General features: G+C 46.2%; 1 protein-coding gene across 4 annotated transcripts in view; it reads right to left on the bottom strand.

The window, feature by feature from the left end:
• Window positions 1-12946: 12946 nt before the first annotated feature.
• The window catches only part of DUS2 (dihydrouridine synthase 2), a 42118-nt gene continuing 28313 nt past the window's right edge, over window positions 12947-26751 (bottom strand). For all 4 annotated transcript variants that reach the window (XM_063141544.1, XM_063141543.1, XM_063141545.1 and 1 more), the window contains 5 exons: window positions 26483-26604; window positions 20435-20578; window positions 17221-17308; window positions 15612-15685; window positions 12947-14184 (listed from right to left, as the gene is read on the bottom strand). In XM_063141544.1, coding sequence (XP_062997614.1) covers window positions 13968-14184; window positions 15612-15685; window positions 17221-17308; window positions 20435-20578; window positions 26483-26604 — 645 coding nt within the window. In that variant the 3' untranslated portion in view covers window positions 12947-13967. The remainder of the gene's footprint in view (window positions 14185-15611; window positions 15686-17220; window positions 17309-20434; window positions 20579-26482; window positions 26605-26751) is intronic.

The raw sequence follows: 26751 nt of genomic DNA, 5'->3' as shown, positions 1-26751 counted from the left end.
GCCCTGACTCTCCGGCACCAATAACCCTGCAAGCATAAAGCGTGTCTACGTTAGTAATATATTAAGGTTCCTTATACCGAGTCAGAACATTTGTCTACCTACTCTAGTGTTGTCTCGGACTGGTGGCAAGCAGCTCTCCAAAGTCATTTGAGACCGAACTTTGCAGGGACCCTTCTTCATGCAAAGCTCTCTTACTCTGCTATAATCAATTCCCTTCAAGGAATAAGTTAGGGCACCACAGACCCTCACAGGTCCCTGGGGGACATCCACCACGTGTCCCCAGGTATTTGGAGGTGCACACCCATGTGACGAATAGGTGAAAGACAACAGAATCAGTTACCTAGGGAGGTTGTGGGCTCTCCCACACTAGAGGCCTTCAAGAGGCAGCTGGACAACCATCTGTCAGGAATGCTTTTAAGGTGGATTCCTGCATTGAGCACTGGGTTGTACTCGATGGCCTTGTAGGCCCCTTCCAACTCTGCTATTCTGTGATTCTATGAACGGGCGAATCGGGCTGGGCTGTGCCCGCTGCTCACGCCACGGTTCCGCTGGGTCAGCAGAAACGTCGGTACGAGCAGAGGAGCCAAAGCAGAAGGTGTGCGAGGTGTTAGAGCAGTACGACAATGGAATCAGTTGCCTGGTGAGGTTGTGGCCTCTCCCACACTAGAGGCCTTCAAGAGGCAGCTGGACAACCATCTGTCAGGGATGCTTTAGGGTGGATTCCTGCATTGAGCAGGGGGTTGGACTCAATGGCCTTATAGGCCCCTTCCAACTCTGCTATTCTATGATTCTATGATTCTATGAAACCGGCTTCTCCCCGACGGCTGTGAACTGTGTGGGCGAGTCGTTCTCATTCCCCTCCTCTGCCAGATTTTGGATGGAGGCTTCACACATTGGGCCCATGGCTAGGAGGAGAGGCCGCCTCAACAAGCGAAAGGGGCTGATGAGTAAAAGAGTTGTTTTGTTGATGTAAACAGGATGAGGTTAGCTTGACAGTGCAGCCCATTCTGGAAGGGCTCGCTTTCATCTCAATTTGCTTACACATCATTTGCTTGAGCTTTGCCTCGCGGGGGTGGGTTGGGGGAAGAACAAAACTTGTGTGTGTGTGTATATATATCTCTATGTCTCAAGCTTTGTTCTCTTTTCTACTTCTGTCAAAAAATGCAAACAGGTGCGTAGGCCCTGGGATCAGCAGATGGCAACATCCAACCTTCCCCGACGTCTTTGAGGGAGGAAGAGTCAAGAGTCTGGGCCTTCACCAGCTGTTTACGAAGAGAGCGAAGGAGCCATGCTGCCTCCAAGCTTAGCTTGAAACTGCTAACCTCGAACGCTGAGCAAAGCGGGAAAGGCAGCCAAAGATGAAAGTCGAGGAATCGCTGAATCAGGATGACAGGACGCCTCTCCAACAGAAGTGGACTGTAAGGTCACAAGAACACTTCTGAGCGTTTGTCTCCAAAGAGTTTCTACAGTCCAGTTTCATTTCTTTCTCCAACTTCTACTCCTTACCCTCTGCTTTTCAAACCATGTTCCTGGGAAAGCTTGGTATTCCTTAAGTATTCCTTAGGTATTTATCAGGGATTTCTCAAAGGGAAGGATAGTAATAGTAAACTAGGCTCCCCTGAAAAACAACTTGTCCTCTGAGAAGTTCAACCACAAAAGGATTTGGGATACACTTTAGGTCACGCTCTCCATTCCAGAAGAGCAGCAGGCCTAGATGCTACCCACATAAACGGAGCGCATGCCCTAAAGTGAGGTGAGCGGAAGGTAGACCCACTGGCCAATTTCTGGCGGGCTACTTGCTTGCTGACTCTTGCAAAGAATTCTGGACATGGTGGATCTTGGTTTGAACTCTCCAAGAAGGTGCTTACGTTGTTCAGAGTGTATACTCAGAAACGCTCAACAGATGAGCTATACCGAGCCCAAGGACAGCATCTTGCTTTGTAAATTTAAGCCACTTGTAGTTGTTTATTTTTAAAACAGAAGTTAGACTATGCACGATGGGAGTCAGCCCACTGCTGCTCTAGGAGAGGGTTGAGCAGAAAGTATATCAGGATCTACTGGTGGATCTCTGGGTGATTTGCAGTCATTCAGCAAGAGTTTCTTACTTCCAGTAGTTTTATGACAGCAAATAAAATTGCAAGAGAGAGAAAAAACAGTGTCAAAGCTGGTTTGTGCAAATTGCTTATCAGCCTCAGCGTCCCTCACCTGTAGAGACAGGAGTATTGATGGGTTTTTTATTTATTATTTTATTTATTTAAGGATTTTTATGCCACCATTCAGCCAAAAAAGGTTCTCACAGCGGCTTACAAAAGTATTTCTTGACAGTCCCTGCCCACAGGCTTACAATCTAAAAGACATGACACAAAAGGAATGGGGATTGGGAGGGAAGAGGAGGAGGCGGAAAAGGAAGGGTTTTTAATCAAAGGGTTGCCTTTGACCATGTCATTGTTCATTCTACTGGGTGCTTAGCATGTGTGTTGTGCTTTGGGGGATGGGTATAAAATCTTCACATATATTTTATCTGTAATCCTTACAACCACCGTGTAAAGCTACATCAGTGATGTTATGATGCAGTTGAGAAGGCTGATGACGAGTCATAGAAGTTTACAATATCTAGTAATGGAGTCAAGACTGAGCCAAGTTCACATATATTATCTCAGTAATCCCTCACACTGTAAACTAGGTCAATTATTATTATTATTATTATTATTATTATTATTATTATTATTATTATTATTATTATTATTTCCATATTGTAGATGGGGATACTGAGTGTTTGAGGCAAGTTCAGCGATGAGGAGAGATTTGAGCCAGGGACTTCTTTGTCCATAGCTCAGCCTTTTTAAATAACGATGCTACATGAGTATAGAAATTCCCATTTGATTTCAACTTTGTTGCATCGTCACGTACTAATTTTAAAAAATTATGCGAGTCTATAGTATACCCACATAACTGACAAAGTGGGCTCAGACACATGAAAACTAAAGCCGTAATACATCTGTTCTTCTTTCAGGTGCCACTGGCTGCTTTGTGGGTTTGCTGCAAGAAGCTAATTTCACTGCCTCTCTGGAATTTATAAGGTGTTTGGCATCATACACAAATGGACACACTTCCTTGACTACAGACTTGCAAGGTTACCTGCTTTACCTGGAGAAGACTAAGGGGAGACATGAGAGCCGGCTTCAAATATGCAAAGGGCTGCCACAGAGATGATGGCGCAGGCTTTGCCTCGGTTGCTCCGGACGGCAGGACTGGAACAAATGGGCGGAAATGGCAAGGAAGCACCTTTGGGCGCCACATTAGGAGAAACTTGTTCAGTGTTGATCAACAGTGGAGGTGGCTGACTCTTCTTCATGAGAAGTGTTTATGCGGACGATGGATGGTCAGGGATGCTTGGTTTGGCCTTACCCAACCTGGAGCCCTCCAGATGTATTAGACTACAGCTCCCAGGATTCCTGACAATTGGCCATGATGGCTGGGGCTGATGGGAATTGGAGTTCAAAACTTCTGGAGGGCATCAAGTTGGAGAAAGCTGCTGTAGTTGCAAGAGGCCTCCATGGAGCGGGGGGGGGGGGGCTTACACTAGATGGCCTTCAACATCTTATCCAACTCTGATTCTGTGAACCTCTCCAAGCTGACTTAGCTGTACAGAAATATCACATGGCAGAGCTCTTCTGGGTTTGCACTATTTCAGGCAGCAAGTGAGGCAGGTGGAAGTCACATGTTTGAGCACTTCCCCATTCCGTGTCCAGGCCTCTGAGCAGCATTTCAAGGAGGCTCATACTCATACCCTAGTATATGGGTAACCAACCTGGTCCCCTCCAGATGTTTTGGACCACAACTCTCATCATGGCCAATGATCAGGGATTATGGGAGCTGTGGTCCAAAACATCTGGAGGGGACCAGGTTGGCCTCCCCCTACTCCAGGTCCAAAAGCGGTGGTAGCTCCTCTCACAAACTGCTCTCCTATTTTTGGATACTGTTGACTGACCTAGCCTGGCTTCTTCAAAGACCCCACCCAAAGCATTTACAGCCCCGGCTGATAACAAACACACTTTACTTGAAAGAGAGGAAACTTTACCAGCTTCCTCTTTTACTTTCTCAGCCGATAGCTCATTAACTGCCTCCTCACCCGTTTCCTGAAACCAACGGACTGTTAGGGGCACGGCTGGGGGCAGCTACACCCAACCCTAGAACCCAGGATGGGATTTTCATGCACACTTTACTGGAATCATCATCAAATTCACCTGCAGGTGGGTTTTGTTTTTTTTATTCTTTGTAGTTCTCAACACTTTGAAGCAAAGGGCAGTTTCAGTGGAATTTGGAAGAGGAGGGAAAAAAGGGGGGGGGATACCAGCGGCAACACTAAAGGAATATCCTTCCCTTCCTGCTGGGTACCTTACATGGGCTTATCCCATTTTAACCTCATAATAACCCCGTGAGTCAGGCTCAAGAGCGTGATTGACTCAAGGTCATCCTAGTGAGCTTCATGGCTGATCAGGGCTTTGAACTGTGCTCCAAGTCCCAAGGCTTACTCACTACACCGCATCAGATCTCAAGTAATCACAGCTCCATCAGCATAGACAAGGTTTATGGAGAGCAGAGATCTAAGGAAAAGAGGCTCCCTTCCTGAAAGAAAACCTGGTCCGTAAATGGGTGATCTAGGGATTAAGAGTTGTGAGCAATGAAATAAAATGTATTAAGGAAGTAAATGATTAATACCAGGCAGGAATTGGAATTGAATGTCAATGGATGGTGAGATCATTTGACTTATGTAACCAGGACTAAAGAGAAATAAAATTATTTTCAATCATCCTCATCATGACAGGAATGGACTATACGGCCAGATACAGTACAGCTTCAAAAATAATTCACCAACAACTGGCCATCAAATTCAACCTCATCAAACAACCTACACCATACTATACATACTCACCCGAAACAATCTTGAAAATATACTGGGACAGAACAATTCATAGGGACAAAACAGTACTCTGCAACTAACCAGACATAACAGACATAGACACACAAAAAAGACACTTACTTCATCAACATAGTAATACCTAATGACAAAAATGTTGTAGAAAAGGAAGAGGAAGAGAGAAAAATATACGTCACTGGCTATGGAAGTTAAAGAACTATGGCAATAGGGAAAGGTCACAATTATCCCATTAGTCACATCAGTCACCAGCATTAAATCAAAGAACTATACAGAAACCCTTCAGAAACTAGGCCTGCTGAAAGACATCCACACCAACATCCAGAAAACAGTCATCGTTAAAATATGTTCAATAGTCAGAAATTCCTGAAACAGTAAATGATGGCATGACGTAGCAAAGCCCGTCATGTCTATCTAGAAAAACCACCACAAGCAAGTAATAATAATATTAACAGCAATAATAATGATAGCAATCATAGCTGGTCCATTCAGAAAGGTCAGCTGGGTCCTACTATATCATAGTGCCATGCCCTTAATATAGGACTGGGCAAGCTCTTTCAGCCCATGGACCAAATTCAATTCCAGAGAATCCCTCGGGGGCCACATTCCAGTGGTGGGTGGAGCCCAATGCAAAAGAGGGCGGCATAATAAAGGTGTTTCCCCTAATATGGATTTTGGCATTTTTCTGATGGCCAACATTCATTTGCTTACTTTATTACTACATTTGTATCCTGCCCTTTTCCCTATTCCAAGGAACTCAAAGTAGCTTATACGGTCCTCCTCTTCTCCGTTTTATCCTCGCAACAACTCTGTAAGGTAGGTTAGGATAAGAGTCAGGGCCTGGCCCAGTGAGCTTCATGGCTGTTGTGAGAATACAATGGATGGGAGAAGGATCACGTCCCCCACCTTGGGCTCTTTGGAGGAAAGGCAGGATGAAACAAACACACACACACACACACAAAAACCCCACAAACCCAGATCTCCTGAATCTCAGTCCAACACTCTAACTACTACACCACACTGTCTTCCTTTTCCTGTTTTTCAACTGTTTCTCTGGCATGTCCTTTGGGTTTTTAGTGCTGCTGTGTTGTTGTTTTCTTTGACATTTGATTTTAATTGTCATTTTTATTGTATCTGCAATCTTGGTAAACTGCTTTGGAAAGATCTTTTTTTATTTGTAGGTGTAGGATATACATGCTTAAAACAATAGTAATAATAAGAAATTTCTGGCTGATGGTCAGATTGTGATATTTTGAGCTCCAGACACCCTCCAAACAGCTCTGTGTAAACCTGCTTCATCTTCACCGCAGCGTCATTTGCATCCTCATTTAATGTCATCCATGATAGAACCAGATTAACCGTAGAGGAAGATCGGCTACAGTTTGCCAGATGGTGTTAAGTCCCCCGCCCCCTTCCTTCCTCTCCTCCTCACCCTGGTTAGAAGAGCCCTGTGCCTTAATTGGGAATCCAGGGAATCGCGCCAACTCGCTTCTGAACACTCCCTCCTCTCCGAGGGACACGCAGAAATCCCAGCTCCCGAAGTCTGCGCTCTGCATATAATTCGTTATGAGCAGATAAACAGATGATGTATTGCTCGAACTTTAACTCTTTAGTGATCCGCAGGCCCTTGCAAACAAGACCTTCCAAAGATCAGCTCAATGAATTCAGGTCTCAAGTAAACTCCAAAAAAGCAAGGCGGGGGTCGGGGAGGACAACAGTTCAGCGAGGAGGAGCAATTAACCCTTCCACCTCGCAAGCTATTCCTCCTCCCCAGCCACATTTTAGATACTGAACAAAGGGCTGGATTTCAACTCGGTTTTTTTTGCCAAGCATGTAGTTCAACTGTCCCAACCCTCTACAGCTTGGGGCCAGGCTATCTGAAGGAACACCTCCTCCCATATGTAACTGCCCGGACCCTAAGGTCATCATCAGGGGTCCTTCTCCGTGAGCCCCTGCCAAAGGAAGTGAGGCAGGTGACTACCAGGAGGAGCAGGGCCTTCTCTACTGTGACACCCCGGCTGTGGAATAAGCTCCCTAAGGAGGTTCCGCTTGGCACCTACATTATATTCTTTTAGACGCCAGGTGAAGACCTTTTTACTCTCCCAGTATTTTAACAGTCTATAAATTGATTTTAACTTCGCTGTTTTAAATTTGTATTTCTGCATTGCTGCTGTTTTTATCTTGGTTGTGCTTTTATACTGTATTTTATATTATGGTTTTATACTGTTGTTTTATACTTTGAATTGTCTTAACTTTGTAAACCGCCCAGAGAGCTTCGGCTATTGGGCGGTATAGAAATGCTATAAATAAATAAATAAATAAATAAATACATACACGTGTTGGATTATCAATGTCATTGGCTGGGTTCACAGGTCATGCTAGCCGTTTGTGGGTGGGAAGTTATCCTGGGTGGGTGGTGATGCAAACAACCTACTGGGGTCCCATCAGAAGATCAGGCAAATAGGCTACACCAAGTATTTTATTACCCGCATCGCCCCTCCTGCTCCTGTAGTCCTCCCGCCCAGTCGGCCAGGCATCCCGGCTCCCTTTGTGGCAGGAATAGAGGGGAGCAGAGCAGTGGCAGGGTTTTTAGTCATGCTTGCTGAGCAGCAATGAACCCATCATTCTCTTCACACCGGCACAAACTTTTAACAAGTTGGAAAGCTGGCATGAAACCCAGGTCACAAGAGTGCAACACGCTGACATTACCTGCCCCTCGGCGCGGAGACCCAGGGGCTTCGCTCACCTGAGGGTTTGTGCACAGCACTGCCACGGCTCCCCAGAGCTCAGCAGCGTACAGACAGCGAGCCCCTGCGGAGAGATTCAAGATCCTCATGAAAAGCCCAGCGTTTTCCCTCGAAAGAACCTAGTTGTCACGGTTCTGGATGAATTTCGACTGAGTTCAATGCATAAACATGAAAGTAAAATGAATTGGAAAGGACCAATTCGAATGAAGCCCAATTTCAATTCCATTTCAAAAAAGTGCACCTAACAAGATGTATCAGTCCGGGTTTGTTTGTTTTTCTTCCTTGGAGCAAGGTCAGGGTAAGAATTTTGCAAAGTAAGGGAGATAGCTACCATGTACATTAAAATATATTTTTTCTATCTGCTTTGATTATGCACAAGTTGCTCTCTCTTAATTGGATCAATCCCATATGATTGCAAAGAATGGTAATGTCAGGGGAAAGCAGACGTGCGGGATCAGTAAGGGACAACTTAGAACCTGTCAACAGGCATGAAAGCTGCAAACCTGAGCTCTACCTGGACAGGCCATTTCCCCCCCCCCCCGCCCCCCAGCATGGAGTTTGCTGATTCCAAAGTGGTGGAGAGGGATCCAGAAATCTTCCCTGGAGGAAGCGCTGCTGATGTGAGCAAAGTGTGCTCTTCCAAAGACCAAACCTCAGTTAAGAATCCTTGGGAACACGGGCATGAGCAAGTGTTCCCATATGCACCTATTGGATGGTGTCTCCGATGTAATGATCCCATCACAAGCATCTCCCACATGCTGTTTTAGGATTTCTCTTTATGATATATTTAAGTTTTAGGAAACTCCTGTAGGGATTGAGGGCTCCCCTAACTCTAAAAGCAAAGCAAGAAAAGACCACTCCTCTCCACAAAAGAACGAATCACACTTCTAGCGATTAACTGGGGGCCGTCTTCACAGTGCTGAGTTGCCCCCACTCCACTGCCAAACCCCGCAGTATCGCCGGTGCAGGGGGGTGGCAAGTCGTTTACATGGAGGGAGGCAGCGCGGGCTTTCTGGCGGCCATTAGGCTTGCCGGGCCCACCCCTCCTGCAGCTTCCAGTGACCCATGAGAGGCTGCTTTCCATGCAGGGACACCCCACCCCCCACCCTGGTGCAGCGCCTGAGCAAGGACAGGAAAGGCAGGGTAAGTCCTCGATTTTTTTGCTGCGGGTCTTCGGCTCTTTGCTCCAGGGTGGGCTCCAAATCAGCAGCTGCGTCATATAACAGACGCAGTGTGGATTTGGACCCATCCCGGGGCTTCCAGAGTGCATAGACAGTCCCCTGGAGAAGCTTCGCCCCACTTTTTAAAACACACACACACACAGAGGAAAAGCTGGGATTCCAGGTTTTGCATCAGCAAATGCTCTGCTGCAGTGATTTTGGTTGAAACATTCACTGAAGACTTGAAAACAGTTGATTTTCAGGCTTGCTTTTCAATAATGTTATCAGAGAGAAGTGTGTGTGTGTGTGTGTGTGTGTGTGTGTGTGGAAACAAATTCGGAGTCATCCAAACAGGCTACAGGCTTTCTCTTGCCACATCTTGCCAGAGTCAAATCCATTAGTTTCAGAACAAAATTATGATATAACAACAGCAAGGAAAACATTCCCACTGACTTATCAATTGAAAAGGTTTTGAAGAGAGTCATAGAAATCCAGAGGTCACTGCCATGTTCACACGCCACTGAAATGAAGGCTATTAATAGGCTAATCTGCTGCTGAATGTTCTACTTTAACACCAAGCACTCTGCCTGCCTGCCTAAGCCTCTCTTCTGAAGAAGCTGCATTGCGACTGGATCCCAGGCTGTTCAACACTAGCAAAAAACAACAACAAAATCTAAAAGCCTAGACAGATAAAACAAAAGGACATAAATATCTAGAAACAAATACAGTAAATAAATAAAAATGGAAAAGACATGAGACAAGGAGTTCTGACAGAGCAGGTCCTGACGGAGTCTGTGACAATGGATGACAAGCTATAAATGATACAGCCCGTCAAACAGTCAACATCCCTTAGCATTTCCTTGACCAGCATGTTCAAGTAGAGCATCAGTATGGGTGTAGTGGACCGAAGAATGGTCTTGTCATGAAGAGACCTGGATTCAAATCTATGTTCAGCCCTGAAGCTTCCTGAGCAACCTTGATGGTTGAGCAGTAATGCAGAGTTCCTTGGGGGGGGGGGGGAGGTTAAGCTACAAATGTAATAAATGGAGGAGGGGAAATCCCTTGAGGACTAGACGCCTGCAATAAGGAGTAGCTCCATACCATCTGTCAGGGATGCTTTAGGGTGGATTCCTGCATTGAGCAGGGGGTTGGACTTGATGGCCTTGTATGTCCCTTCCAACTCTGCTATTCTATGATTCTATGATTCTTCTCTGCATTCTGCCTTTGCTGTGGGATGACAAATCTCTCTCTCTCACACACACAGACATGGTACAGTCAGTGGAACAGAAGCTGGTGCCAGCCAGACGGCAGTCACTGGCTCAGAACAAGGTCCTTTTGGCTACGATCCTTGCTGCATGTCCTAGTTAACCCCACCCCCAGCCACCTGCTCTCGCACGGTGACTTTTAGCTGTCACAAGTGAAACGGTGACAAAAAAAACCTTCTGTGAAAGAGCAGGCCTTTAACAAGCCAGCACCTGTTTTCATCACATTGCAGGCCTGTTGAAAGCCTTCTGAAAACTGGGCTGCACTGCAGGTCACAGTGGGTAAATAAGTTAGAAGAAAAGCCAGCCAAGCATTTTTGAAGCCTGAACGGGAGAGCAGCTGAGCTGCCGTGTGGCCGCCTTGCCCGGCGTTCTGAAATGGCAGCGCTGGAGTTTCACTACTCAAACTGCATTTGGGTCCCATTTATTCAGCCTGGCATTCCAAAGCAGGGCTCGGCTCAGCGCCCGGGACATTCCAAAAAGCGTTCCGCTAACGTTTCCTCAGGAGAAGGAAGTCCCCAGCCCAGGAGTATCTAAGGCCAAAGGGCTTAGCCGAATCCCGTCAGATGCCCATTGAAAACAAGCAGTTTGTCCAGAGGCCAGAGCAATGGCGCCGCCTCCTTCGTAGAGATCTTTTGCAGGGCTTCCATCTTGGAGGGTCTTTCCTGGTTTGTGTCATTCATTTAGGCCAGAGGCGGGTAAAAGGAAAAAGAAAAGAAAACAGAAACAGAAAATCGATTGAGATGAAATCTTGACTACGTTTCCCCGCCATTTCCAGTCAACTATGAGCTAGTGCAAACAGGTACGGTCTTATGATGTTTCTGAAAGGTGCTCAAGGCTTGGACTTTGGGAAGAGTGAGAGAAAGATCCAAGAGACAGAGATGGAGAGACCGGCCACTGGGAATGCCTCATTGGCTGAATTGCACAAGAGACAGCCTTGTTAAAAAGGAATCTTGAGTGGATTTCAGAGTGGAACACAAACATACACACACACTCTCAAAATTCTGTGACAAGAAAAACCCTCTCTCAAAATCAACGCGCAAATTAAAGTCAACTGTGCGTATTTGCTGCTGGCCTAGTTTTCATGCGTTGAATCAGAAGTTGATCGTTGATGTTTTTCCCACATGGGATTTGGTTTATTTGCTTGCAAGTAGAGAAGTGCGACAGCGGGAATAGTTTGGACATGGGCTCAACCAGAGCGCGGCTCCCTCTGCTCCTTGTTCCATACTGTAGCAACACATAGCTGAGCCAGGACAGGAGCCCAAGCTGTGGCCTACACTGCCCTCTAGAGCACGCCTTGTTTGCAACAACTCATGTTGCACCTCCGTACACCCGAGATTTAGTTGAGAGGAATCTGTCTCCTTAGGTACAGAAGAGACCAAACACCTTCTGTCAAAACACCAATAAAAAAGAGGACAGATGGTATTGAAGGAAATATCAACTACATGGCTCTTGCTGAGTTCTAAGCAGATATAAGAACGTGTAAGGTGTTGGACGCTTTAGATGTTTCTAGGCAGGGGCTGGATGGCTGCCTATCAGAGATGCTGTAGCAGTGGATTTCCTTAATTGGCAGGGGTTGGATTAAGTTGGGGCACAGGAGCCCCAGGGCTGGGGTCACAATTCAGTCCTGCGGGAGAAGGCCATCAATGGCTACTAGTCCTGATGGCTATGTGCTGCCTCCAGTATCAGAGGCAGTAAATCTATATACATCAGTTGTTGGGGAATATGGGCAGAAGGGTGCTGTTGCACTCGTGTCCTGGTTGTGGGTCCCTGGTCAATGGCTGGTTGACCGTTGTGCAAACAGAATGATAGACTAGATGGACCCTTGGTCTGATCCACCAGGGCTCTGCTTATGTTCTTATGTCCTCTCGGGGTTCCCAGATGGCCACACCCCCTTCCCCCCAACCACAGATTGTCTTTTCCCCATTCTAAAAGGCTGAAATACTTCTCCTAAGACTTAGCTACTGGCAGCGAGAGCTTTAAGCTAACTTTTTTGGGGCTCCATCCATCTTGACTGCAGTGCTGCCCACCACTGGAAGACAGTCCACGAGAGCTTCTCCAAAATGAAATTCTGCCTTCATGCTGAAAGAGATTCTGCACCCCTGGACTAGAATACCTGTGAGATCCATTTCAACTCTACAGTACTATTGACATGGGATGTCACCTGACACGCAGTTGGTGGGAGGGCTCCAGGGGAGGCTTAGCCCCCATTCCGGCAAGGACTCCAAACACAGCGCTTTATTTTCTCCCTTATTTAGATGGTTATTAAAAGCAGGTTTAACTCACCCTTCATCCTAGGATACCAGGGAAGTATACAAGACGCATAAAATCGAAACATGCAACAAAATACAATAAAACCATTAAACCATAACAATAAGAACAAATCAAAAGCATAAATCTGTGGGAACCATTTCAAAATAAGCCAGTCTCTGCATAGCCCCACCCTAAGTTTTGTTTCTTGGTAATTTTATTTATTGCATTTATATCTTGCTTTCTTTGGCTCTTCCAAGGAACCCAGCTTACACGGTCATCCTCCTTCTCCGTTGAGGCGGAGAGTCTGTAACTGGCCCAAAGTCACCCAGGGAGCTTCATAGCTGAGTAGGGGCTAGAAACTAGATCTCACAAATCTCAGTCCAACGCTCTCACCACTACACCAACTGGATTTTACCACATATAATGATGGGCATTTTGCTAGAATACAAAGATTCTGGCAGTTCATAATAGGAAATCATCTGAATAAACTGGATTTGGATAATGATTTGGTTTCTGTTTCTGTCTCTCAGAATACAATAAAAGCAAGGAGTGCAATTAGGACTAGCACAGTTTATGAAACAAGATACATATTTTTATTGTTAGTTAGAGAATAAAGGTCAATAATGAGAGAGCCAATATTTTAAATGTAGATTCAGAGTGTCATAACTTTATATCATTTAAAACCATACAGACTGGGTTTGGACGACACAATAACCAACCATGGGTTAAACAGTCAACAGTGGGCTATTGTGTCGTCTGTCGGGACTTTTTCACACCACAGTTGGTTATTCGGCCAAAATAACCAACACTGTGCACAGTTGATTATTTAAACAACCGTCGGTTATCATGTCATATGTTGGGCACCAATGAGTATTTCGTGGCACACAGTTGATATTTTTGGCGACTGCAGAGTCCCCTGGCAAAAGTGACCAAAGTGGCAGCTGCCATTCTAGCGGGCAGAACTCGCAATGGCTGATGGGATACCAGTGGGAGGACTGGAGAGGGGAGAGAGGGCAAAGGATGTGTCAATTAAACACACCATTAACTAATAGTCAATTCGACGCTGACGTTAATCCACACCACGGTTGATCATAATCATGTCATGTGGGGAGTTCCCCCCACCTTGATAATCAACCGTGGAGTTGACTACTAACCTACCATTTATAGTGTTGTCCGAACGCAACCACAATCTCTAAAATGTAATGATCCGTGAGGTTTGGGTTATTGTGCTTGTTGCTCGGTTGTGTCATTATGATTTTCCTCCAAAGAGAGAACACAAGTGGCAAACTGCAATGTCTTCTGAGTAAGAAGAGAATTTTCAACCAGAAAATGTCAGAATTAACCTTTCCTCCTTCCCCACACTCAAAATACAAGCACTGCGAAAGAGAATTTAATATTGAGTTCAATCTGCTCTTTTCCAATAACACTGTGTATTTGTCCCAATTGAAAGGCACCAAAAGAAAAGCAGCCAGAAACCAACGTTTTTACACACGAGGCAATTCAAACATTTTTACCTGTTCCAAATAATTGCATCCAGGTGTGTGCAGCACGTGGGGATTGATAGCTGCATAGTTGTAAAAAGTCCGTTTTCACAGTAGGGTGGCACTTATGAAACGCTGGAGTTAGACGCTCCTGAAACAAAATGGGGTTTCTTACAGGCAGCCTCTGTTAGGTATTCCCCGTTGTTCAAACATTCTCCGTCTTGCCTCTTGCGTTTGTTAACCAAATGATTTGCCTCTTCATCCCGCTTCCCCTCTGGGAGTCCAAGAGTCCTTAAACAGGCAATAGCTGAAGCTTGTTCGGCTAACTTCTTTGACTTTTCCCTGCAAAAGAGTAAAAGAGAATGGATAAAAGAGAAACACAGAAACTGGCAAGCCACTCAACCCAAAAAGTCATCTATAAATGATTTGTCATCATTTATGACAAATAAATGATTTAAAGCATGCTTGTTCCATGATACTATGTGAACAGAAGATAACAGGTGCCTATCCAAAGAAGTCTGGCTTCAGTCTGCATTGGATCAAGATGGACTTTCTATTATTTGAACAAAAGCCTTTGCTTTCTGCCATTTTAGGGGCTATTTTGCTAACTAGCAGGGAGAGCCTGGCCTGAAGCTTGGCTCCATCGGGCGACCAGGAGGGACCCCAACAATGTCGCTATCTGCAGGGGCCCAGTTCAGGTAGCCAAGAAAGCCCATACGAAGCAGTTGGTTCAGTGCCGCTGAGTCCACTGCATTTAAGGCCTGCTCCTGCAGTACGACCTGTCCAATTTCTTTGTGCTTGTTTAGTAAATCCTTGGTGTCAACCAAGCGCCCTTCTCCAAGGCAAAGTAGACAAAGGGAATGGCCGTTGGCCAGCTGTATTGTCCTGACACACCATGAAAGCTTCTTGAAGAGAACCGTGGAGTTCATAAGCAACAACTTGCGAACAGGATACCTGAGAGAGCACCTTCTCCCTTACCGATCTGCCTGATCACTGAGGTTGCTGGAGGGCATGCTCCTGGTGGTTCCACATGGACCTGTCGCCCAACTGGAATCTACCAGGAGAAGAGCCTTTAGCGTAGTGGCCCCTTCTCTGTGCAACTCTTTGTCCCTGGAGGTCAGGCAGGCATCAACACGAGGCTGCTTCCGGCACCCCCTGAAAACAACTGTTTCAAGAAGCCTTCCTCAACTGATTAGCCACTGTTTTTCTGGTTTCTTTGTTTTTAAATTGAACAATTTTAATTTGCTTTTTTAATTTCTTTCTTTTACTTTTTATACCTATGTTCACCGCTCTGGAATCTGTGTTAGATAAATGAGCAGTATATAAATATTGTTAATAATAATAATAATAATAATAATAATAATAATAATCCTTAAGACAAACGATGAAGAATAAAGACTATAGTCAAAAACAAATCATTTATAGAAAAACAAATAAAGAAAAGGAAAGGAACAGAAACTCCATCCAACAGGCCCCAAGGGCTGAAATCTGAGATTAAAAATCCAGGTAACATAGAGAATATTCCAGACGCTGCTATTGCTGTGGCTTTTAACACTAAACTATTGCTTAGTGGTACACTTGAGCCAGACTACTGCATATGAAGGGTTTGGAACATTTGAAAGTGCAATACAAATGTAAAATACCACACTTCCTCATCCCCTTCTTCTCATTCAGATTTACACGTTATCCGAATCCAAATCAATATACACAGGTGTGTTCCCCTCACCCTCAAGATCCATCTGAAAAAATATGTCTTCAAAAAGGCTTACCATAAGGTTGATCTGTACTTTTGTTCTGCTACTGTGACAACAGAACGGAAGAGTCGATCCAGCGGCCGTTCAATCTAAAGTAACATAAGACATCAAGGGGAAATTTGATGTGGGCTTTGTAAAACGCAACACGCAGGCACAAAACCTGAGAGCTGGTCCTCCGGGAAAATGGTTCTGCAGTTCCCAGGTACCAGCTGTAAAATTGAAGGCTGGAGCAACAGTGCAGCTCCATTAGAACACACACACACACACACACACACACACACACACACACACACACCATTCATTCAACTTGTGAGTCGCTGGGGTACTTCAGTTTGAAATATCCACCAACAGCTGTGCAATTTTAATTTGATGCTAGGAAGTAACACCACCAAAATCATTCTAAGGCCAAGATCCAAAGACTCACACAGCTGGTTCCACACAACCAAAAGGGATTTGGACTCTTGTTTTGCGAACAGCTGCCCCTCAATAACACAGGGCAAACTGCTGCTGGAAAGAAGGGGGATTTCATGCGATGAGACATGGCCGGCTCCACTGTTTAAACAGAACGCCAAAAATCCTACTGGGCACATGCAAATATTGGAAGTATCTAAAGTATCTCTTTGGATCGCAGTCTAAGATTCAAGATAACAGGATTCCCTTCAGATGGTCATGATACTCAAGGAATGAATCTACCATATAGATCAGGGTGGGGGCGGTTTCTGTTGAGGGCTGCATTTCATCAGAGGTAAGCTGCTGTGGGTTGCATGCTGGTGACGGATGACAACAGACTCACCCCACACACTCTCTCTCTTCTCACACTCTCTCCATAGGCAGAGGACTCGGCCACCAGTGCTGCAGATGGCAGACTGCATACAAAGTTCATACACCTGTGACTTCTGTTTCTTTTTGCTTCAGGAGTCACCTGAGCCCAAAACTGAAAGGCACCCGTGAAACCCCTCTGGGTTTCAAAAGTGCTTTGGCAGTTTCAGCAGGAAGGAACAGCTGCAGAAGCAAAATGGACAAAGAGCAAGCTGCTCTAAGAGGTGCCTACAGACACAGCAGTGTTGCGATCTGGGTTGATCTCTCCCTCCTCTAGCAGCCCCCCCCTCCCTGAACAGTGTGAAAACACAGCAGGCTGGCAGAGTGATCCATTCCACTGCCAATGCACTGCGTTTCCATGATGGACATACAAAAGGGGAAGCTCTTTCCTTCATATCCAGTGTAGAAACAGCTGGGCTTGTGGCAAAGAGTGCATAAAATTAGGCCGTAGCCTGCGTGTGGCCTGAGGGTTGCCCACCCCAGATATAATTGCTCCAAGAAGGTATATCAGGCTGAGCCTGATTGGTACTGCCACGGGCCCCATTCGCTTCAAATGTGACATGCCCCTACACAAAAGAAATCTCCATGTAGAAAAACAGAGTGCAACTCTTGAATCACGCTGCACACTACTTGGAAAGCTGATTTGTTAAGTGTATGTGTAAAGCAGACCACAGCTCCAATCCTACACACATTTACCTGGGATACGTCCCATCGAACGCAATAGGGGCTATTTCAGAGTAGGCATGTATAGGATTGCACTGCACGTGTCCTTCTGGACTAGTTATTGCAGAATGCAGAGACTCACCGTTTCATAAACCGGTTGAGGGTGCTTTTCTTTTCTACACCATTCTAGAAGACACATTTTGGGTGTAATCTGTGGGGGATATTCTCGTCTGAGGAGAAAAACAAATAGTGAATATGCCTTTCAGGGGAGAAACTGTGTTCATCTTCAATGGCAAAAAGATGACCAAAGAAAAGAAAAAGAACATTTGGTGAACCCCTCAAATGACAACCAAAGGTGAAAACTATTCTGAGCAATGGATAGGGCTGTGTTATGTTTAGGGGTGGGTGGGATAGTTTCTCCCCCCCACCCAATCCAAATTATGTGCCAGGAAAAGCTGAATTCTACAACTGGTATAAATTACATAAACTGATCAATTTCCCTAATTTGCTTTATTTTGCATAATTTATTCTTATTTTCCTAATCATAGAAAAGACCAAGGAGCTATGGAAGTATTGAAGCCTCACTGGGAATCGGCCGACTCTCTGGCTACTGAGAATTCAGCAAGCATCGCTCATGTTCTTTTAAGCATTTCTTTGCTACCATAGGTGCTAGAAACGTCTTTAAATATGAAAGCTGGGATTCTCAGAAAGCCAGGAGCCTGTGCTCAGTACCTATCATAAGCTTTTACTGCAGCTCCTGCAGACCCTTGGCAATAGCCAACTGGTGAAGCAAACAGGAGTAAGAGCTATTCCATAATAAGCACTCATAATAAGAGTAGATTTTGCTCCCACAAACATAACCATCTCAGCCTGCCTGCCCCCTTAAGATCAGAAAGAGAGGCCCTGCTCATTTGCCCACTAGTGAGAGCAATTAGGTGGGTGATCACAAGTGAGAGGGCCTTCTCTGCAGCGGCCCCACACCTTTGGAACAAGCTCCCATTGGAGGTCTGCCATGCGCTGTCCTTGCAGGCTTTTCAAAAGGCCTTGAAAATATATTTTACCGAGGCCGCCTTGTGATACGAGTGCTGTTGCTGCTGGTTGTATTGTTGGCTTTTATTGTTTTTAATTGCTATTTTATTGTGTTTATGTTTTTGTTTCTTTTAATATTTTAACTATTTTAATGTATTTTATTGCTGGAAGCTGCCTTGTGAGGGCTTCTACCCTGAAAAGTGGTCAAGAAATGTTTTTAAATAAATCCAAATAAACAAACCAAGACTGAGATGCAGATTTGGCAAACCACTTTGGACCTTTACGGTGAACAGTTATGATGACTAGATGTCAAATGCTCTCATGACTGCCAGCTCTACTGATGCCCTGGCTTGGGACAACACTGATGGTACATGCAGCGCAAGCTGCCATGTGACGTAGTGACCAATTTAGGGGCACCACCATAGCAACATGTATGACCCATGGTCACTGGCACTTTTGATGAGGATGCTGCTTGAACAATAGTGCAGCTCCCTCACTGGCTGGGTTGTTGTATCTTGAGGGCTCCTATGCTATGGCATGCCACTTGAAACTCTCAATTACACAGCTTGGGACCACAATACCTGACGGAACACCTCTACCGACATGAACCTACCCGTACACTGCGCTCAACATCTAAGGTCCTCCTCTGAGTGCCTACTCCGAGGGAAGCTCGGAGGATGGCAAGAAGGGAGAGGGCCTTTTCAGTGGTGGCCCCCCGACTGTGGAATGATCTCCCCGATGAGGCTCACCTGGCACCAACATTGTTATCTTTTCGGCGCCAGGTCAAGACTTTTCTCTTCTCCCAGGCAGTTAACAACAAATGCTGACTTTTTAAACTGACCCCAGAATTGTTGTTTTAAATGGATGTTGTTGTTTTTATGCTTTTGTTGGTTTTAAATTTTTGTATATTTGTTTTTAATGCTCACTGTTTTTAACCTTTGTAAACCGCCCAGAGAGCTTTAGCTATGGGGCGGTAGATAAATGTAATAAATAAATAAATTACCCCTGCCCTTCCCCCTGCCACAGCCCACAAAAAGCTGTAATAGTTCAACTGCCCAGCTTTTGGATGTGAATTATTATTATTATCATTATATTTATTTGTATCCCGCCTTTTGCCCAATGCTGGGCCTCAAGGCGGCCTTACAAAGTTTAAAATATACATGGTGGTGGTGGTGAAACAAAACCATAAACATTTAAAATACACAACAAAATTATAAGACATTAACATAGATGGAGGGCCAGATTATTCTCCAAAGGCCTGCTGGAACAAAAAAGTTTTAGCCTGCTTCCGAAAGCCCATCAAGGAGGGAGCCAGCCTAGCTTCCCCGGGAAGAGAGTTCCAGAGCACCAGAGCAGCCACCGAGAAGGCCCTCTCCCATGTTCCCATCAAGCGTGCCTGTGAAGAAGGTGGGACTGAAAGAAGGGCCTCTCCAGAAGATCTCAAAGCACGGGCAGGCTCATAAGGGAGAATACGTTCTTTCAAATAACCTGGACCCGAACTACATAGGGCTATGTGTAACCATAACCATGTGTAGCCACAACACTTTGCCAATTCCCAACATTGGACTGGTTCAGCAAGATAGCAATATTAATATTTAGCCAATACGGTAACATAGAGGGGCAAGCCAGATCCGCCCTCCCTAAGCAGGCTTGTCTTGAAGCCCTATCTCATTATTAAGCATATTATGGTTTGAAAAGAGAAGAAAGAATTCCCCAGAGTTTAATTCACATTAGTTCTCCTTTGCATTTGTATATAATACAGATGTACTATATCTTTACGATGTATTGCATAAGTGTACATATACAATGCTGCGCCTGAACATATGTGTTTTGAAGTTGTGAAACCTGTAACTACTAGATAGCACTCCCAGACGGAGCCTGTATCGTCACGACGAGGTCAGTCTGTATGGGAAAATTTAGTTTACAGCCACTAAATGGGCAACGGAGCAGGCCTCCAAAGAACCGAAGACACTGGGTAGCCCTTAACTGACCTCGTGTGGCGCAGAGCGGTAAAGCAGCAGTTTCTGCAGCTGAAACTCTCCCCACAGCCTGAGTTCGATCCCAGCGGAAGCTGGTTTCAGGCAGCCAGCTCGGGTCGACTCAGCCTTCCATCCTCCCGAGGTCGGTAAAATGAGTACCCAGCTAGCTGGGGGAAAGGTAATAATGGTAGGGGAAGGCAACGGCAAACCACCCCGCTATAAGGCCTGCCAAGAAAACGTCAACGAAAGCTGGCGTTCCTCCAAGAGTCAGTAATGACTCAGTGCTTGCACGAGAGTTCCTTTCCTTTTCCTAACTGACAGAAACAGAGGAAGCATTTTTTTTCTTACTTATCAAATCTAACTGCCATTTTTATGACATCTGCGTCTTCCGCATGGTCATCTTCGTCTTGATCCTTGGCTTCTAGTGAAACTTTTTTGGCTTCTAGAAGAGCTGATGTTTCGTGGTAGAAACTGCTCATCTCAAAGGCTTCACTAATAAAAAAAAATATCAAAGCCACAAAAGATTCAAATTAATACTAGAAGTATCCCCTCTAATTGCAGGAAGGAAAATATATAAGCAAGCAGTGATTCTTCAGACAACGGTGAAGAATATAGAGGGCACTAATGTTCGCATTTGTCATGCAGATGGAATAACTGTCCCTCTTTGTGACTTCTTAAAAGGTCTTGGGCAGTCCAGACCGCAGAATCTGTTGCGCAGCTGCCTACCAAAGTGTGTGTGTGTGTGTGTGTGTGTGTGTGTGTGTGTATGTGTGTAGGGGGAATGGGGTGGAAAATGTCTTTGGTACTTTGGCACTAGAATATTACGCTGAAAGCACACGAAATCGCTGCGAGAACCTGACTTCTGAAAGACCTGTTTGGCTGAAATACTCTTATGCTGGAGCAACACCTTTGGCAGCAGAACCAGGTCTCTGCGGAACAGCTGCGAAGAAGCACAATGAAGGGGGTGATTTAAACACCAAAGATGGAGCAGTTGGAGAAAGACCCTAGAGCCACTTTCCCCTCTCACCCCCCTGGCCCGCTATACAGCAAATAAAGGCAGGAGGAAACACACACACTGCATTGTTTCCTTTGCAGAATGCCTGAACCCAGTCATACTCTCCCACCCACCTCTTCTCCTCTTACACTTTGTCATTTTGCAACTGCTCCCTGGGTTTCCAGCCGTGGCTGTGCCACTGAATATGCAACCATTCCCTGGGTTTCCAGCCATGGCTGTGCCACTGAATATGCAACCATTCCCTGGGTTTCCAGCCATGGCTGTGCCACTGAATATTTAACTGTTCCCTGGGTTTCCAGCCATGGCTGTGCCACTGAATATGCAACCGGCTGGGCCACTGAATATGCAACCATTCCCTGGGTTTCCAGCCATGGCTGTGCCACTGAATATGCAACCATTCCCTGGGTTTCCAGCCATGGCTGTGCCACTGAATATGCAACCATTCCCTGGGTTTCCAGCCATGGCTGTGCCACTGAATATTTAACTGTTCCCTGGGTTTCCAGCCATGGCTGTGCCACTGAATATGCAACCATTCCCTGGGTTTCCAGCCATGGCTGTGCCACTGAATATTTAACTGTTCCCTGGGTTTCCAGCCATGGCTGTGCCACTGAATATGCAACCATTCCCTGGGTTTCCAGCCATGGCTGTGCCACTGAATATGCAACCATTCCCTGGGTTTCCAGCCATGGCTGTGCCACTGAATATGCAACCATTCCCTGGGTTTCCAGCCATGGCTGTGCCACTGAATATTTAACTGTTCCCTGGGTTTCCAGCCATGGCTGTGCCAGTGAATATGCAACCATTCCCTGGGTTACCAGCCATGGCTGTGCCACTGAATATTTAACTGTTCCCTGGGTTTCCAGCCATGGCTGTGCCACTGAATATGCAACCATTCCCTGGGTTTCCAGCCATGGCTGTGCCACTGAATATGCAACCATTCCCTGGGTTTCCAGCCATGGCTGTGCCACTGAATATGCAACCATTCCCTGGGTTTCCAGCCATGGCTGTGCCACTGAATATTTAACTGTTCCCTGGGTTTCCAGCCATGGCTGTGCCACTGAATATGCAACCATTCCCTGGGTTACCAGCCATGGCTGTGCCACTGAATATTTAACTGTTCCCTGGGTTTCCAGCCATGGCTGTGCCACTGAATATGCAACCATTCCCTGGGTTTCCAGCCATGGCTGTGCCACTGAATATGCAACCATTCCCTGGGTTTCCAGCCATGGCTGTGCCACTGAATATGCAACCATTCCCTGGGTTTCCAGCCATGGCTGTGCCACTGAATATTTAACTGTTCCCTGGGTTTCCAGCCATGGCTGTGCCACTGAATATGCAACCATTCCCTGGGTTACCAGCCATGGCTGTGCCACTGAATATTTAACTGTTCCCTGGGTTTCCAGCCATGGCTGTGCCACTGAATATGCAACCATTCCCTGGGTTTCCAGCCATGGCTGTGCCACTGAATATGCAACCATTCCCTGGGTTTCCAGCCATGGCTGTGCCACTGAATATGCAACCATTCCCTGGGTTTCCAGCCGTGGCTGTGCCACTGAATATGCAACTGTTCCCTGGGTTTCCAGCCGTGGCTGTGCCACTGAATATGCAACCATTCCCTGGGTTTCCAGCCATGGCTGTGCCACTGAATATGCAACCATTCCCTGGGTTTCCAGCCATGGCTGTGCCACTGAATATGCAACCATTCCCTGGGTTTCCAGCCATGGCTGTGCCACTGAATATTTAACTGTTCCCTGGGTTTCCAGCCATGGCTGTGCCACTGAATATGCAACCATTCCCTGGGTTACCAGCCATGGCTGTGCCACTGAATATTTAACTGTTCCCTGGGTTTCCAGCCATGGCTGTGCCACTGAATATGCAACCATTCCCTGGGTTTCCAGCCATGGCTGTGCCACTGAATATGCAACCATTCCCTGGGTTTCCAGCCATGGCTGTGCCACTGAATATGCAACCATTCCCTGGGTTTCCAGCCATGGCTGTGCCACTGAATATTTAACTGTTCCCTGGGTTTCCAGCCATGGCTGTGCCACTGAATATGCAACCATTCCCTGGGTTACCAGCCATGGCTGTGCCACTGAATATTTAACTGTTCCCTGGGTTTCCAGCCATGGCTGTGCCACTGAATATGCAACCATTCCCTGGGTTTCCAGCCATGGCTGTGCCACTGAATATGCAACCATTCCCTGGGTTTCCAGCCATGGCTGTGCCACTGAATATGCAACCATTCCCTGGGTTTCCAGCCGTGGCTGTGCCACTGAATATGCAACTGTTCCCTGGGTTTCCAGCCATGGCTGTGCCACTGAATATGCAACCGTTCCCTGGGTTTCCAGCCATGGCTGTGCCACTGAATATGCAACCGTTCCCTGGGTTTCCAGCCATGGCTGTGCCACTGAATATGCAACTGTTCCCTGGGTTACCAGCCATGGCTGTGCCACTGAATATGCAACCGTTCCCTGGGTTTCCAGCCATGGCTGTGCCACTGAATATGCAACCATTCCCTGGGTTTCCAGCCATGGCTGTGCCACTGAATATGCAACCATTCCCTGGGTTACCAGCCATGGCTGTGCCACTGAATATGCAACTGTTCCCTGGGTTTCCAGCCATGGCTGTGCCACTGAATATGCAACCGTTCCCTGGGTTACCAGCCATGGCTGTGCCACTGAATATTTAACTGTTCCCTGGGTTTCCAGCCATGGCTGTGCCACTGAATATGCAACCATTCCCTGGGTTTCCAGCCATGGCTGTGCCACTGAATATGCAACCGTTCCCTGGGTTTCCAGCCATGGCTGTGCCACTGAATATGCAACCGTTCCCTGGGTTACCAGCCATGGCTGTGCCACTGAATATGCAACCGTTCCCTGGGTTACCAGCCATGGCTGTGCCACTGAATATGCAACCGTTCCCTGGGTTACCAGCCATGGCTGTGCCACTGAATATGCAACCGTTCCCTGGGTTACCAGCCATGGCTGTGCCACTGAATATGCAACCGTTCCCTGGGTTTCCAGCCATGGCTGTGCCACTGAATATACAACCGTTCCCTGGGTTACCAGCCATGGCTGTGCCACTGAATATGCAACCGTTCCCTGGGTTTCCAGCCATGGCTGTGCCACTGAATATGCAACCGTTCCCTGGGTTACCAGGCATGGCTGTGCCACTGAATATTTAACTGTTCCCTGGGTTTCCAGCCATGGCTGTGCCACTGAATATGTAACCGTTCCCTGGGTTTCCAGCCATGGCTGTGCCACTGAATATGCAACCATTCCCTGGGTTTCCAGCCGTGGCTGTGCCACTGAATATGCAACTGTTCCCTGGGTTTCCAGCCGTGGCTGTGCCACTGAATATGCAACCATTCCCTGGGTTTCCAGCCATGGCTGTGCCACTGAATATGCAACCATTCCCTGGGTTTCCAGCCATGGCTGTGCCACTGAATATGCAACCATTCCCTGGGTTTCCAGCCATGGCTGTGCCACTGAATATTTAACTGTTCCCTGGGTTTCCAGCCATGGCTGTGCCACTGAATATGCAACCATTCCCTGGGTTACCAGCCATGGCTGTGCCACTGAATATTTAACTGTTCCCTGGGTTTCCAGCCATGGCTGTGCCACTGAATATGCAACCATTCCCTGGGTTTCCAGCCATGGCTGTGCCACTGAATATGCAGCTGGTTCCTCAAAGACCTGGATGTCAGAGGTGCAGAACCTGAGACCCCAGGTTCAGTGGCAAAAAAAAAATCCAACCCTCCAGGGTTCTCCAGAAGGCCATGCCCCTTTCCCGTGGCCATGCACACTTCCCTTGAAGCTAAAATATGCTGGTACTTAAAAAAGATTTTTTTATTATTAATTTTCCATCCATATAACAATTTCAACGTATCCTCCCTGAGAGTTATTGATAGTTTGCTGACACTTGTGGTGTTTTGGCCCTGCTCTCTTGCCTTCAGCCCCACTTCCTTTTGCCTTTAGCTCCGCCCACCACTGGGATGCAGCCTCCAAGAAGGTCTCCAAAATGCAATTCAGCCTTTGGGATGAAACAGGTTGGGCATCCCAGCTGTATGCGATGGGAACTTTCTACTTGGTGCAATACATCCACTGGCCACTAGGTAGCAGGCCCAAACTACTTTTAAAATCCAAGGAGCCAGACGTGGTTATTTGAAGCAACACTGATGGGGCGTTTTTCAATTAGCGGCTGCTGTAATACTTGCTTAACAAGCGTGCCTGGGAGCTCATGAAACAGTGGCTCCAAAAAAGGACTAGTTCTGCACCTATCAAAAATCTATCCCAAGCGTTACATTTGCAGAAGAATAGAAAGTCTGATGCCTTTAAACAAGGTAGGTGACTGGATGGTTTGCCATTACAAACGGAGAAACCGCTCCCCAAACTTGGGGGGGGGGGCTGTTCAAATGGCATTAGTGCAACACAATGAGCTGTGGTCCCAAAAAGACATCTGGGAAGCCCCAACACATGGGCATACATGCAAGCGTATGCCCAGGAAGATCATTGAGTACCAGTCTAAAGCTACAAACCTTTGATTTTTAACTGCAGATACATACTTGTTCCACAATCAATTGTCAAGGCAGATCACTAACAAAGGCTCAGAGCTCTTGAAGGATATGTCATCGCGCAGAAGACAGATACACCAGCTGCCACCTCCTTGCAGCAGACTTTCATCTAAAATAACCTCTTTCCAAAGTTTTTATCCAAAGCTGGCAAATTCCTTGGGTTGGACACAGGCTAAGTCAGTGGAACATAGGTCTCAGTGTGACAAGTTAGACACGACTGAGTGGAGTCCCACTGATTTCAATGGGAATTAAGTTTAACGGAAGCTGCACCCCTGGTCCGTCTTACCTGGGTTAAACCTCATTGATTTCAATGGGACAAGTCTGAGTTGACACGTATAGGACTGCACTGTTAGGCTAGATCCAATTTCTCGCTTTTCAGGGCCCAAGTATGACTTGCTAATACTAACAATAAAAATAGGCAAGTCAAGCAAGTTGGTGCTCAGCAGAAATGTATCCCAGTGTTTTTACATCATGATTTTCATATTACTAATGGATTTGTACTGTAACTATAATGAATAGAATATTCCAAATTCCCAAACTGGATAAGGCAAAGAAGGGTTTTCCTGACAAGCAATGAGTTAACTTGTGCTTTAATGAGCAAAATACCTCTTGCACATGAAACGTATAAAAATATACCTCTTTCCTTCAGGGCCTTCATGATTGTACTTTCATATAAGTCCTAATTTATTTATATTTAAAACACATTTTAATTATAAAATTTGGGCTTTCTTTCCCCCTTCCTCTGGCAAACTGCACTGGTGACGTTATCAAGGGACATTTATTTTCATTATACAGGAAAGTCTCCTACCAGATTTCCTGCATGGATTGTGCCGCATGTAACTTCTTTCCTTGTGCGTTTTCTAATTGTTCCCTTAACATCTGGCACAAACAGTACTTTGTGTTGGTGTAGTGGTTATCGTATCGCACCGCCTGAGGAAAACGAGACAAGAAACAACAATTTCAGGAAGAGGTTGGGTGGTAGGAAAGAAAGCAATTTGGCTTCAAGCCGGTGCCCATTCAATCGTGCTTCTTTGTGAGGCTGAAATTTCTGGGCTGCCAAGAATCTTAAGATCAAGC

The sequence above is a fragment of the Elgaria multicarinata genome, chromosome 14, assembly GCF_023053635.1.
Source record: "Elgaria multicarinata webbii isolate HBS135686 ecotype San Diego chromosome 14, rElgMul1.1.pri, whole genome shotgun sequence".
NCBI lineage: Eukaryota > Metazoa > Chordata > Lepidosauria > Squamata > Anguidae > Elgaria > Elgaria multicarinata.
This window is presented reverse-complemented; position numbering and strand designations above follow the sequence as displayed.